Consider the following 12,938-nt stretch of genomic DNA (forward strand, 5'->3'; position numbering starts at 1 on the left):
GATCTTACACAAAGTCAGCCGTTTAAATATGAATACAGTGAGTCAGGAGGAGATGAAAGGACTGGAATTCCTGGTGAAATCGGTCAGGGGGTTTTCAGACTCCACATGTCCTGATAGTTTTATGTGATCCAGTCCAGCTCAAAAAAAAAAAAAAATCCTGCCAACAGGTAACAGGTCTTTGAAAGCATTTGAAACCAAGGCTCCCCACCAGCCAGCCCATCTCTCACTAAGTTCTCGGCCTCATTAAGAATGAGAAACAGATACTATGGCACCAATCTGTCTACAAGAACATAGCGAGACAAATGTAATTGTCTGTACAAGGAAGATAAATCAGCAACTCTCCAATCACTCATATTTACACCCTCTTCATTTTGGTTGTCTTTCCTTTATAATTTGCCCATACATCCATGCCAAGTATATAATTTCATCTGAGGCTTTATCAGTTACCGCCCAGAGCCATGATTATATGTTGCAGGGAAACTTCCTCCCCCTGAGCGAGTGAGTCTATCTTTAGTATCTTCTTGATAACCACTTCTTACATTAAAAAAATAAATAAATAAAAGGAAAGTCTGGGTTTTCTTATGTGGCTCCAGTCTCTAAATAGAACATTTAGGGGCAATTTATCAACCGCCACCATTGAGCTTTCAGCTGCCACTCCAACTGTTCAAAGCAAAGTGTTTCTGCTCGTTCCCTTTGTTATTTTTATCAAGTTGCAATGGAAATTGTAGGTGCTTCTATACTGAGACTTCGATCATCTTACATTTGACTTCCTTCTCTCTTATTGTTGACTGCAGCTTCATGGGGTAGGCCAGCAAGATGGGTAGTGATCTAATTCTTTTTTGCAAAGGAAATAAAACACAAGTCACCAGCAGTCACACACTGTAGCCAGTAATATGCTTCTTTTATTTTTGTACCTTTATCTTAAAAATATATTTAAACAAGAAACAAAGATAATATTGAATTTCCCCATAAACTTTGCTTTCTTATTTACAGTGTTCCAATGTAAATAACATTCCATTATACACACATTAAGACTGTGCATTACTAAACACTCTCTTTACATATTCTTTCATAATACAGTACACACGGCGCAAAGCTATGCAACACTTAAGCTTCAAACAGCTGAGGAAAGTACAAACTTTATCAATAAGACTATTACTTTAAAGGTTCGGACCTTAATTCTCCACTAGACTGTTTCACTGAAACCATTCTTTGTTCAAGGAAAAATGCCCTGTATGAGGGATGAAAACAACAGTTTAAGTTACCACACCATCCACTTAAACTGACACCATATTACTGATTACCGTTATTAAATGGACTGAAATGAAGGTCAAGTCATTTAAACAAGTAGATTCACTCTTCACCATAGTTGATACCTTTTTATGAAATGAAGTTTTCCACAAATTTAGGCTTTACTTGTAAACAGTTAAAGCACACATTTTTGTAAAGATCTGATCAGTGTCTGTCATAGGTTACACTTGAGGAGATCCTAGCCATCAGGGAGAAGCAATCACACAAACTGCACACGGATACACACCCACACATGCTCCTGCTCATCCATCAAAGACTCGTGTCAACCAGCACTAAGTATAGCAGCACTTTGTGTCCCAAGCAGTGCCCGAGGTTGCAATAGGAATTACAAAACAAAGATAAAACACCCCATTTCCATTAAATAGCCCAAAGCACAGGTTTTGAAATGCCTCTCAGACACTTCAAATTCAGCCTGGAGTCAGTTGACTGGGCTCTCTAGGCGACAAACTCCACCTTCGATTGCAACTGACTGTCCTGCCACAGCACCAGGAGGGAGTCTTGAAATGTGAGTCTGCAAAGAAAGAGAAAGAGTGTCAGAGGGGCAAGCAAAGGTCCTGCATCTAACAAATGTGAAGCCAACTCAGGAACACCGTGTCTTCACTTTGCTTCTCAGTGTCCACTGGAGGTGATGGTAGCAACATTCGGGAGTGGCAGGCCCTGTTGTTTTAAATTGCTCAATGATGTTCATTTGTCTGGGCATCTGCTACAAGCAAGCACAGCACCAGGTCATAGTGATGCAAAGCTAATGGAGACACCAATACCTCAACAGCACAGAATATTCTGGATTTCTCAAGAGTGGTTCTGATGACAACTACATAGAGCACATTCCAGCTGCCTAAAAACAGGTCAGCTGTATACATTTTATCCTCTAAATTCACCACAAAATAATAGTAATAATAATAATAATAAATAATGAGAATACTGATCTTCAGATGTCATTTATTCTTTCAGTGCCTAAAGTAGCTTATAAAAGCTTAGATAGTCAAAAGCAAATAAGGAAATAACATAAAATAACAGTGAAAATTTAGTAAGGGAAAAACAGGATTACTGACAACACAAAATTGAGGCTAAAGAGGTCTGTCCTGGAGTCCGACTGCGCCTGTGCTGCATGGCTTCCTTGTGGTTTATGTGGTGTACTGGATCACAGCCTGTCAATTGCTCAGGTTGAGAACATCTATTTCTGTCACTGAAGCTAGGTGGCATTTCTCCTGGGGACTATCATAAATAGGTCACTGACTAAAGAGGCTAAGAGAAGACATCTGTGTACTATATAGTAGGGGTCTGTATAAGCTGAGCATTGCACCACCACTTAAAGTATGCTGGGACCCAAGAAAAGACAGTAAATACTGCTACAAAGGGTCAGGAAAACTATTCCTCTTTTAGCCTCTTTTACATAATCAAGGGAACAAATTAATGTGTGTGGGGTGCATAATCTTCAGTTACTACTCTCTAATTCTTCCTCTAAATAAACTTAGCCTAAGGACTAAAGCAAAGTGAGTTCAAGGCCATAGGATGAGGTTGTTAGTTGAAGCTGGTAAACTGGCCAAGGGCAGGACCGACAGGCTTTCATGAATCAAAAATGATGCAAGCATGTATTTTAGATTGAATAGTAAGCTTGTTGGTTCTTTGACTAAGTTCAACAAGAAGAGCTGAAATTAAACAACCTTGGTGTAGAGAATCAGGAATGTCAAGTACGGAGACAACCTGACATGTCCAGGAATAAGCAAGTTGACTCTGGAGTGTGAAGCTGGGTAAGGCAGGTCTTATCCACGTAGTAATCCCTGATGTTACTTCCCAGACTTAAGCTTCTGGGAGCCAAATCAAAGAGTCTGATCTTACTATTATACCTGGGAGGCCAGCTTAGTCTTATCACATGGGTATATCATTCCCGAGATAAGCTTTTTATGAAGCTTCTTTGGTCACTGAAGAATAACTAGTAGGAGGGGGAGAGTTTGTCCTTGCTACTCAGTGACCTATATCACACTAAGCACAAAAAGCTCAACTCTCACAAGTCCCAATGTTCAGTATTGATAAGAACATTCATCAGGAGATGACACTCCCCCCCATGGGTGTCACCTATTAACTTAAGGTCTTAAACAAAAAGGATCCCAAGAAATGAATCCAACGAATTTTATTCCTGTTTACCGCCTACAGTCATCAACACAGGCATAAAGCAGAAGCACCATGGAAGACTGTGGTAGGCTCTAAAACCTTAAAGGATGATCTAAGAACTCCACTACTGGGTATACAAGCTCCCCTCATAAAGTGGAAGTACTAATTTAGATATCTGCACAATGTATACAAATTAATGTTCAACCTTCACAGCAGCATTGTTCCCAATAGACTCAAGGTGGAAGCAGGTCAAACGGCTATCACTGGCGAACAAAGTGTGGAATGTGCACATACAATATTACTTATCCTTAAAAAGGCAGGGACATGACTGAACCTTGAAGACATTATCTTAAGTAAAATAGGCCAGATAGTAGATATCAAAGAACTAAGATAGTAGGTTCTACTAATAAGTGCCACTTAATAATTAAATTCGTTAAGTATTAAAAGTTAGAATACCAGCTGCCAGCGACTGAGAGAAGGGAATGGGGTGTGGTAGGGTGATGTGAAATGGGTATAGATTTCCAGTTTGGGAAGATGAAAAAGTTCTGGAGATGGATGTGTTGACAATTCCTAACAGTGTGGATTATCTAGTGCTTGATGAAACTGATTCAAATGATAAATTCTGTGTTATGTATAGTTCACAGTAACCACACACAGACACAGAGAAAGGAGCAAGAGAGAGGGGGAGGGAGGGAGAGGGGGAGGTAAAGGAAAAGGGGGAGGAACAGAAAGAGAGGGAGAGGGGGAGAGAGGGAGAGAGAGAGGGAAAGAGAGAGGGAAGGAGGGAGAGAGAGAGAGAGGAAGAGAGAGAGAGGGAGGGAGGGAGGGAAGGAGGGAGAGACAGAGAGAGAGAGGAAGAGAGAGAGAGAGAGAGGGAGAGAGAGAGAGAGAGAGAGAGAGAGAGAGAGAGAGAGAGAGAGAGAGAGAGAGAGAGAGAGAGAGAGAGAGAGAGAGAGAGAGAGAGCACAGAAATGATCATTGATCGTTTCTTAGCTAGAGTAGCTGTCCACAAGGGGCCATGCTGGCTACTTTTATGCCAATCTAACACAGGCTAGATTCATCCAAAAGGAGGGAACTTCAATTGAGAAAATGCCACCATAAGACCCAGCCGTAAGGCATTTTCTTAATTAGTGATTTGTGGGAGAGGACCCAGATCATTATGGGTAGTGCTATTCCTGGGTTTCTGGTCTTGTGTTCTATAAGAAAGCAGGCTGAGCAAGTCATGATAAGCAAGCCAGTAAGCAGAACCTCTCCCTGGCCTCCCCATCAGCTTCTGCTTCCAGGTTCCTGACCTGCTTGAGTCCCTGCGCTAACTGCCTTTGATGATGAACAGTGATGTGGAGTGTAAGCCAAATAAATCCATTCCCCCTGCTTTTGGTTATGGTGTTTCATTGCAGCAACATTAACTCTAACTAAACCCTAAGACAGGGACTAAGAAGGAATTAACTTATGATGTGGTTCTCTAAAGGAGAAAGATACATTCACTACGTCCATTCACAGACTGGAATAGTTTAAATAGGTTAGTTCAAAAAGAGAGAGGCTTACAGGAAAATCTGTCCCCAGACTTCCTAGAGAATTGTACAAAATCCACTGGGATACCAGGCTTAAGAGAATGTATTAATTGATGTCGTTAAAGAATGACAATATAGTCAAACAGCCTAGAAACTGAATTGGGCATGTCAGGTCTTAAAGGAACAGATTTCCTGTTGACCAAGATAAAGATCCTGAACTTGAAGGAGCAAAATCCTTTATTGTGGGCACTGTGGGACTTGATGTAACCCTGTGCTTCGAAAAGCATACATGGCCAGTCTAAAGTCCTGGGAATACTACCACTCCAACACAAAGTTTATGACAGCAGAACACATTAAAAAGCCAAGTTAAGCCACAAAGTTAGGAAAGTTAGGGAGGTAAAAAGGGGTAGGAGAAGAAAGTTCTGGAGCTTTTCAGTAATAGCACATGAGCAAAGTGCTACAAATACACAGCTGGATGTCTATAAATTGAGCTACTTGTACATAATAGAAATACTCAACCAGATAAAGTAGTTAAACTAGTAAACTTGACTCAAAATTTTTAACTTGGTTTTTTTTTTTTTTGGTTTTTACGGGACAGGGTTTCTCTGTATTGTTTTGGAGGTTGTCGGTCCAGTCTGGCCTCGAACTCACAGAGATCTGCCTGCCTCTGCCTCCTGGGTGCTGGGATTAAAGGCATGCGCCACCACCGCCCACCAAAAATTTTAACTTTTTAAAAGCCTCTTTTCCTTAAACCACTACTTAGCTCAGGAAAATTTGTGATTACACTGAATTATTTTCAGCCAGGCAGTGGTGGTACACACCTTCAATCCCAGTACTCAGGAGACAGAGGCAGGCAATCTCTGTGAGTTCCATGGCAACCAGAGCTGTTACACAGGGAAACCCTGTCTCAAAAATTTTTTTTCAAATGATATTGATATTATGGGTAGTAAAATTCTATTAATGCCAATAATTTGCCAGTTTCACCCATCAGCATGATCTTCGCAGACAATAAGTGATTTTATTCTGAAAGTTTGTCTATTTACACTCAAAGCTTTCAGTGCATGTTTCACATCCTAGAAACAATACAAGCTGTTATATGTCCTATCAATCATTATATGAGAGTGTATTTCCAAGCTTCTTGCAGTGTGTCTGAAACTCTCAATGCTCCAAGTAGTCCATTTTCTACAGTGACATGGCACTTCTCGGGCAATGTGGTGGACATAACTATAATCCTAGGATTTTGGAGGTGAGGAAGAAAAGCATCAGGAAGATCAAGTTGAGGGAAAAATAGAGAAAGAGCAAGAAAGGAGATACTTGAGGGAGCCATTATAGGTTTAAAGAGAAATCCAGCACTAGTGAAATGTCCAAGGATCCACAAGGATGACCCCAACTAAGACTCTAAGCAATAGTAGAGAGGCTACCTTATAATGAGATTGATGACTACCTTACATGCCATCCTAGAGCCTTTACCCAGTAGCTGATGGAAGCAGAAGCAGAGGAGCACTGAGCTTAACTCCTGGAATCCAGTTGTAGAGAGGGAGGTGTGATGAACAAAGGGGTCAAGACTATGCTGGTGAAACCCACAGAAACAACTGACCTGAGCAAGTTAAGTTCACAGACCCCAGTCTGATAGCTGGGGAACCAGCATAGGACTGAACCAAGCCCCCAGAACGTGTGTCAGCTGGGAGGCCTGGGCAGTCTATGGGGCCTCTAGCAGTGGAACCAATATTTATCCCTAGTTGCACAAATGGATTTTGGGAGCCCATTCCCTATGGAGGGATACTCTCTCAGTCCAGACATGGGAGAGGGCCTAGGCCCTGCTGGAAAAGATGTGACAGACTTTGATGAACCCCCATGAGAGGCCTCACCCTCCCTGGGGACTGGATAGAGGGTGGGATGGGGAGATGGTGGAGGGAATGGGAGAATGGTAGGGAGAGAGAACTGGGATACTCATTTTAAAATAAGATTGTTTTTAATGTAAATAAAAATTCATAAAAAAGAGAAAAGCATGAGTTATATGCCAGTCTGAGTTACAAAACAAACAAGCATACATATGTGTAAAACCCTAGGTTCAGGCCATAGCAACTAAAAATAACAAGATTAACTAAAAATCAGTAGGATCTGTGTGTACATATGTGGAGGCCAGAGCATGATGCCAAGTGTTTCCTCTCCAGATCTCAACACCTTATTTTTTGAGTCAGGGACTTTCACTGAACCTGGAACTAACCCACAGGGAAGACTACCTGACCAACAGGGCCCAAGAATCTTCTATTCTCCACCTCCCCAGAGCTGGAAATAAGCTGTCACACCCAGATTTTTACAGTGCTAGGGATTCAAACTCAGATCCTCTTGTTTGTGTAGCAAGCACTTTGAGGATTAAACCATTTTCAGCCCTCACCAGAAAATTTGCAATTGAGTATTTTTAGGGATTATGCAAACGTGTGTATTTTTACAAGCAAAGGGAATTTCACAAGGTAAATTCCAGCTCTCTAAACAATTCAATTTACTGTAATTTAGAACTAATGAGAATGTAGGAAGCACATTCATTGGGGTTGTCTCTCATCATACAGTGATTGCTCCATAGTATATCCTCACTCTGTTCAGGAAAAGCTTTCTCTAGTCACAAACTCAGACAAGCAGCTACCCCACCGCTGTGACAGCCATCTGAGCATTTCTCCCCCATCTCCTGATTCTGACTTCTTTTTCAGTTTTTCACTTATGTGCGCCTCAGCATTCCCTATACCTGTTCTGAAGCCTGACAAAGAAACACACCTTCCAGGGCTGTTAATGTACACAGAGGATCCTGGGTGTGAACTAGTGTGACTTAGCAGGTTACTTCAGAAGTCAATCAAGCCACTTTTCCACAGTAACAATCCGTTTCAGATTTTAATTTTTCAAAAGCATCAACTAAATTTTTCCATTTGGGGAAACGGTGCAAATTGTTGAAAGCTCTTCAGCAGTGGAGGACAGGGCTTATACAGCTGCAGTGTTTCTTGTCAATGCCTGGAACAGCACACAGGCCCTTGCTCTTAAGGAGCCTGAAGAACTACGACTTGTAGATAAGCTGACTGACTGCTAAAAGCCAATGTGCTCAGGGCTGTAGCTCCTTAGAAATCTAAATACAATCGGCATCAGAACTCTAAGTGATATTTTAAGGAAAAAATTTAATTACTTGATATTTAATCTAAAAACAGCCTGATTACTTCCTTTCAAAATCGTTTAAGAACACCTCAGGCCAGGTGTTGGTGGTGCACACCTTTAATCCCAGCACTCGGGAGGCAGAGGCAGGTGGATCTCTGTGAGTTCGAGGCCAGGCTAGACCGACAGCCTCCAAAACAATACAGAAAAACCCTGTCTCGTAAAAACCAAAAAAAAAAAAAAAAAAAAAAAAAAAAAAGAAAAAAGAACACCTCAGTGCCTGCTCTTTTGTAGTTTCTAGGAAAGCTACAAGCACATGATTTAATTTTAAACACATAGTCTAACTTTAAAAGTTGGAAGCCTTTATTTAGTCATTATATTTTGATCCTCTGCCTCTCCACAAGACAGCTATGCTCCCACTTTTAGACTGTAGATCCTCCATAACAGTCAAAGGATGACTATCAAGTCATTACCCGACTTGGGTGGAGTCAGGAAAACATCAAGGCAGACACAATAAAAGTGATCTCTCAGAAATATCTTGTTCACTGGTTTTGCATTTCTGGGGCTTGGTCTTCTTTTTCTTTTTAATGTAGAAAACTGAGCTAAGACACTATAGTCAAAGTGAGGAAGGCATTTACAAACAGAAAAAAAAAGGACAAATGAAATAGACTTGGAAGTGGAGAAACTCACAAACTAGCATTTCAAAATACAATGCTGATGTACTATCACTCTCTAACAAGTACATTTCACAAAAATCTGCACAGGTATCATAATGGCTATGTACAGACTCAGAATGTCTTGGCTTCCTGGATGGATCTTTTTTCTTCTGGGTAAAACAGCCTCCTCTGCAGTTAGGCATGGTTATATGACAGAAAGGTCAGTGGACCGTAGTGAAATGCATCATCACAAGGCTAGTAAAGATCTTCCTCTGCCCCAGCTCTATCAGTTTGGGATGATCTTATATTTGTGAAGACAGGAGGACCCTGAGACTTTCACATGACCATTAGAAGAGTCTTTGCCAATCAGAGACCTCAATTTTTCATCTTATGTAAATGAGAAATATACTTGCATTATGATTAAGTGACGATGCACTAGGATGTTTTCTTGTTATAATAGCTTCTATTATCTTAACTAACACAAGCCAGGCCTCTGCACATACTATATGAACTCTCTTGGTTACTTAACTTCCTGAGCTTCCACATTAATGAATATAAGCATAACATTCATCATAAAGCTGGTAAGGACTATATGAGACAGTGAATACAAAGAAAACATGTATCAATAAATATTAAATATTATTGTTCAAACAAACATGAAACCTAACTCAATTTAAAGACTACAGCTAACCTGTAGTTGGGAGAATGCTGACAAATCACCTCATAGCATGGAACACTGTTGGAAAGACAGAATACAATATTAAATCAACAGAAGTCATCAATTCTGGGGAGAGAATTCAGACCATAATCTATAGAAACTTCAAAATGATAAGGTTAAAGCCAGCAATGTTCCATAGGCTTCAGTCTCTACCATCTCTAAGCTCAAATGTTGCCTGTTCTCTGCTCTATCATCCCCCTGCTTTCTTACTGGTTTTAAATGACACAGCACACAGCTGCATCAGGACCATGTGTTGTTCTCACTGCTAAGTTTTTCCTTCTAGCATTGGTGTACATCTCTTACTCATTTCTGCCAGATATTTGTTCAAATGCTACCTTCTCTAAAAAGTTCACTCAAGGACCCATCTGATTTCACTATCACCAACCTTTCTACTTCAGTAGTTCATAAGTCCTTATCATCATCTAACCAATCATGATTGCTTACTCACATCACCCATGTCTTCTGGAATAAAAGTTCCACAAGGAAAGGCAACTTTGTCCACCTGTACACTCTTTTTCCATTGGCACCTAAAGGATAGCCTAAACAGGATAGGAGCACAGCACATATGCTAAGTGAATGATGAATTCTTTTAAAAAGTGTGTGTGGTGGAGATGGAGGGCAAGACTGGCTGAATGATAATTGCAAATTTGACATTTAAAACTTACTAATTATTATATTTTAGTGTTTTTGACTAGAGTAATAAAAGTGCTTCATTTTGAGGATGTTTATATAAATGAAATAATCAAGATATTGAAGTTGTGGATCCTCAATAAAAATGAATGTCTATATATTTCCCAATATTGATATAAGATATAGAAATGATATCATCTGACTTCACCCATTCATTTACTGTACAGTTGTCCTCTCTTGGACTACATGTTCCAGAGAGCACTAGAGACATCAGCAGCCAGAGTCATGATCAAGTAGAGGCTGTATGCCTTGTGTATCTGTTGGGCTGTTACCTTTGTGAAATTTTGATGAATTCAGCAGCAGGAGAAATTTGGAAAACACTAGGACAAACTCTTTTGCTTGTGTGTTTTCCTTCAGGACTTTGGCTTAATAAGATGTGGGGAGTTAACAAGCTTACTCTTTCATTAGCATATCCTTCGGTAGAGAAAGATAACTCCCTTCCTCTACCATTTTATCATGTGCTGTTAAAATGTATTTTTAAATTGTTGAGCCCCAGGACTTCTATTTTTTTCATGTAATGATAGTGCCACATGAGCTTTCAAAATATAACCTGGAACAATATGTATGTTTACAAAGTAACAACTCTTTAAATCCAAGTTAAACTTCTCTCCTTTATTTTCCACTTTGCTACTTGGGCAACATAAATCTGGTTCATTGAGATTGTACTACAGGCTAAAAACCTTACATCCTTAACACAGGTATGTCAAAAAAAAAAAAAAAGTATTGTTGGGGGAGGGCAAGCCACACACACATATACAGGTCAGAGGGCAACTTCCTTACTCATGCTCTCTACCTTCGCATGGGCTCTGGGGATTGACTTTAGGATGCCAGTCTGTGTGGCAAGTGCCTTTACCTGTTGAATCATGTCTTCAGGCCCATCATAGTCAATTCATACTTAACGCAATAAGAGTAAGTCTCAGTATTCTTTTGCTGGCAACATTATAGACATTTAAAAAGCAACCACAGAGAGTTGTGTCTTGGTGAGGTTGTGCCTGGTTAGCACGCTTCTATTGTGAGCTCGTCGCCTCCCTGCTGTCTCTTAATGACTTGAATCAAGACACACCACCACCCACAATGGTTTCCCAGAAGTTCCTGCCCATCTCCTTCAAGCGCTGTCTCTCAAGGAGACATGACTTGTGAATAAATATATTCTGAGCATTCTTTGTGTGCGGCATTAAACCTTGGAATGTAGTTAACTAAAAATAGTTTGGATTTCAGACCTCATCATGAAAGCAGATGTACTCTACTAGCTAAAAACTGTACATGAACTTTCTTAATATAGTCTTAAATGGTATGTATATCTTATAGAATAAGAACTCATTGGCAGGCTGAAAGATGAAGGTATTCACTTGACTCTGAACATTTCATGGTAGACACTAAGCAATGCAAAATGAAGACCTAGTAAAGACTACATACAGTACTTAAGTTTTTATTTTTATTTTGCTTGAATGTATGTCTATGTATATATGCATGCCTGCTGCCCATGGAAGCCAGAAGAGAGCATCGAATCCCCTAGTACTGGAGTGGGCTGACATGTGGGTGCTGGCAATTGAATCTGGGTCCTCCAGAAGAACAACCAATGTTCTTAATCATTGAGTCATCTTTTAACACCCTAAGATGCTAGTTTCATCTAGCTTTTATTAACCCTATTAATGAATAAAAAGAAATTTCATCATTGTCTTAAATTAAAAGTAAAAAGTAGGACAGAGCAATGTGAAGACATTATTCCTATGTTCAATAAATCAGAAATAACAGCAAAATGAGGAATTGATGCCATACGTTATTTATTTTGCTGTATGTTCTCCCTACCTCATTTTCCACATGCAAAATGTAAACGACATAAAAGATGGACTGGCAAATGTGGATGAAGCGCAAAGAAAGTAGTATGGTAAATTCTATTGTTAGCACTGAAACAAGGCTACAAAGAGCGTAATATGTTCTATTGTTCTCACATATAAAATAATGTCCATAGAACCTTAAAATAAGATGAAAATGCTGCTTGATGAGAACAGCATGTCTCAGCCCCACCAGAGCTGTTCTGGTTTCTTCTCTTACCATGCCTGCTGACACCACACTTCGATCAGAGGCAAACTCACACAAGAATTCCCTCCCAGTTTTCGCTTGAAAGTCTGTGAGGCAGCCCACATAATGTGGCAAACACTACAGTAACTAACCATTCATACGGAGATTTATCCTGAATATTCCCTTTGTTAAAGGTGATAAAAAGCTTTCCACCATTTAGCAAATATTTACTCTGTGCTCTTAATAGGGGACAGTGGAATAAAGCACACATGAACCTTACTCAAGGGCAATTTATCTTTATAGGATGTAAAAACCAGTCCCTTGTGAAATCTTACTAGAAATAAGAGATCCCTATAATTATATAATGTTGCAGAGTCCGTGCTGCTTTGGAATCAATGAAATCTCAAAATACCACTACTGGTAGACAGACGTATGCTACACCTACTTTTTTCAAGGAAAAAAAAAAAGAGAGAAATGAGCAAGATAGAATGGTATTGTGGTTTGCTTATGGTCAGAAAGGAAGTGGAAAAACTGAATCATGAATAAATGTGTCTGGACTCCAAATTTAGGGCTTTTGACTCCCACAATGCCCTATCACAAAGGGTTCTAAATCTAACTTGGAGACACACCTTTACTGCAGTGGCATACGCCCAAAAGTTTTTCAGAGTGAAACATGGCTTGCTTAGAAAAGCTACTGCCACAAACTTTAACCGTTTAGAATGATTCTACAATTCAGAGAACGAGTTGTGAGCTACTTACTGCCAACAGGTTGGAGAGTCT

The 12,938-nt window shown here is 40.0% G+C and overlaps 1 protein-coding gene across 15 annotated transcripts in view; it reads right to left on the minus strand.

The window, feature by feature from the left end:
• Nucleotides 1–884: 884 nt before the first annotated feature.
• Tasp1 (taspase 1) overlaps nucleotides 885–12,938 on the minus strand; it is a 219,382-nt gene continuing 207,328 nt past the window's right edge. For 14 of the 15 annotated variants that reach the window (XM_021226385.2, XM_013112393.3, XM_040746378.1 and 11 more), the window contains one exon: nucleotides 885–1,822. In XM_021226385.2, the coding sequence (XP_021082044.1) occupies nucleotides 1,730–1,822 (93 nt within the window). In that variant the 3' untranslated portion in view covers nucleotides 885–1,729. The remainder of the gene's footprint in view (nucleotides 1,823–12,938) is intronic. The other variant, XR_005877447.1, reaches the window with a different exon arrangement.

This window comes from Mesocricetus auratus, unplaced genomic scaffold (assembly GCF_017639785.1).
Source record: "Mesocricetus auratus isolate SY011 unplaced genomic scaffold, BCM_Maur_2.0 Super-Scaffold_100004, whole genome shotgun sequence".
In the NCBI taxonomy this organism is placed as follows: Eukaryota; Metazoa; Chordata; class Mammalia; order Rodentia; family Cricetidae; genus Mesocricetus; species Mesocricetus auratus.